The sequence below is a fragment of the Bison bison genome, unplaced genomic scaffold (assembly GCF_000754665.1).
Source record: "Bison bison bison isolate TAMUID 2011002044 unplaced genomic scaffold, Bison_UMD1.0 scf7180017846453, whole genome shotgun sequence".
NCBI lineage: Eukaryota > Metazoa > Chordata > Mammalia > Artiodactyla > Bovidae > Bison > Bison bison.
Window position 1 is genome coordinate 13,936 of NW_011477026.1, and position 1,993 is coordinate 15,928.

Below are 1,993 nucleotides of genomic sequence, written 5' to 3' on the forward strand. Positions count from 1 at the left end.
CGTAAACAAGGTGCTGTGTAAATGATCCAAAACCCTGGGTGACTCTTTGGACCCTTTTAAGAATACTTTCAGGCTGTGAGTAGTGAGTGGCTGGAGCAACTGGGGCAGAGTCCTTGAATCCCTCTTGGGTATATTTATCAGACGGGACCTGATGTTCATCTCCCACAGATATGAGGTGTCGGGCAGGGCTGCTATTGGTGAGAACTCCAGAGAGGATGTTGTGCTTCCTATCTACCTGCGGGAGCGCACCCCAGCCCGGGACTATAACAGTTCCTATTACGGCTTGATGCTCTTTGGGCACCCGCTCCTGGTGTCAGTGCCCCGGGACCGGCTCTCGTGGGACGCCCTGTATCACATCCTGCTGTACCGCCTCTCGTGAGTCTGCGCTTCCAGGTCAGGTGGGGAGGTGGGGTCAGAACTCAGAGCCGAGTGTCCAACCACTTGGTTGCCACCTTCCGTCCAGCTCCTGAAGACAGTTCAAACTTAACATGGCCAGAGAGTAACTTGTAGGCTTTTTTCTTCCTCTAAATTTCTGACTTCGCCACCACCTCACCTAGGTGCCAGGGATATAGGAGTGAACATGGCAGACAACGTCATCTTGTACTTAATTGTCTTCCTAGGAGAGTCTTGGTTATTTGTGTTTCGATCGATTTTTATTGTGCTTAAAACCCAGAGTCCCCACCAGGCAAACAGCAGTGCACTATCTGGCTTCACCTCTCCCTCACGTGGCACTTATGCATGCTCCTCGGAGGCCTTCCCTGATGGAAATGTGCAGCTGATCATGTATCTGTATAACAGTGGCTTATCATACTTAAGATCCACACTCCTTAACTGTGGCCCACAAGATCCTCCATTGTCAGGCCATCTCTTCCCACGTTCCTGTAGCATCTCTTGAGACCTTCTGGCTCCTCCTCCACAACTGTGTGTGTGGGGGTTGACCCATGGCTTCCCATCATAAGCAAAGTGGACTTCTGGGCTCTGTCCTCCCTGCCCTCTGGCGCCCTCCTTGAGAGTCTCCTCTGTTCTGTTGGCAGACGCTACGTGACCAGACCCAGCTCGGATGATGAGGATGACGGGGATGAGAAAGGTGAGGAAGAGGAAGGAGAGCAAATCCGCAAGGATGAGTGTCTGTACATGGATCCACAAGGATGAGGGTCTCCTATGGTCTGAGGGAGGGTCAGTGGGTCAGTGGTGGGTCTGGGGTGGGTCTGACACACACACACAGGGTCCACCTGGATGTGCATTGCTGCTCAGCCCTCTGGGGTTCACACATTCCCACCTCTGACATCCTCCCCCAATCCTAGCAGACCTGGAGGATAAGGATAGGCTCCCTAAGCCTGGACGTGTGACTGAGGGCAGCTCCCAAGACCCTGGGCTGGAGCAGGCTGGACCTAGCTCCAGAGTCGTGAGCAGAAGTCGGGCCCCTGTGGACAACTCTCCTGGGCCATCTCACTGGCCCCAGAGGGCACGGCGCAAGCACCTCTTCACCCTGCACACAGTGAATTCCAATGGGACCAGTGACCGCTCGACCTTCAACGAGGATACCCATGGTGTCTCCTTCAGCTGTGAGCCAGGATTGGGAGGCGGGAGGGGGTATTCCTTGGCAGCAGGGCCCATGACCACCTCCCCTCGCCCCTAGCCCAGCCGTACATTGCCATCGACTGGGAACCAGAGATGAAGAAGCGTTACTATGACGAGGTGGAGGCTGAGGTAAAGGAGATCTCGGGGATGGCAGGGAGGGGGATGCACTTTCAGTTGGCACCACACACACCCTCTCCTACCTCAGCTGAGCCGTGATCACAGAGCTCCCGGGGCCTCAGATTCTTAACTTCAAAGTCCATGCCCTTAACCACTTAGCGTGCATCTTCCACCCCTACTCCTTTTTATCCCCCAAGGGAATGGCTACTCACTCCAGTATTCTTGCCTGGAGAATTCCATGGACAGAGGAGCCTGGCAGGCTACAGTCCACGGGGTTACAAAGAGTCCAACACGA

The 1,993-nt window shown here is 54.7% G+C and overlaps 1 protein-coding gene across 1 annotated transcript in view; it reads left to right on the forward strand.

Moving 5' to 3' along the window:
* The window catches only part of LOC104988439, a 12,538-nt gene extending 10,594 nt beyond the window's left edge, over positions 1 to 1,944 (forward strand). Inside the window, exons 5-8 of the mRNA XM_010839763.1 lie at positions 84 to 375; positions 1,035 to 1,087; positions 1,308 to 1,550; positions 1,640 to 1,944. Coding sequence (XP_010838065.1) covers positions 84 to 375; positions 1,035 to 1,087; positions 1,308 to 1,550; positions 1,640 to 1,797 — 746 coding nt within the window. The 3' untranslated portion in view covers positions 1,798 to 1,944. The remainder of the gene's footprint in view (positions 1 to 83; positions 376 to 1,034; positions 1,088 to 1,307; positions 1,551 to 1,639) is intronic.
* The last annotated feature ends 49 nt before the right edge of the window (positions 1,945 to 1,993 follow it).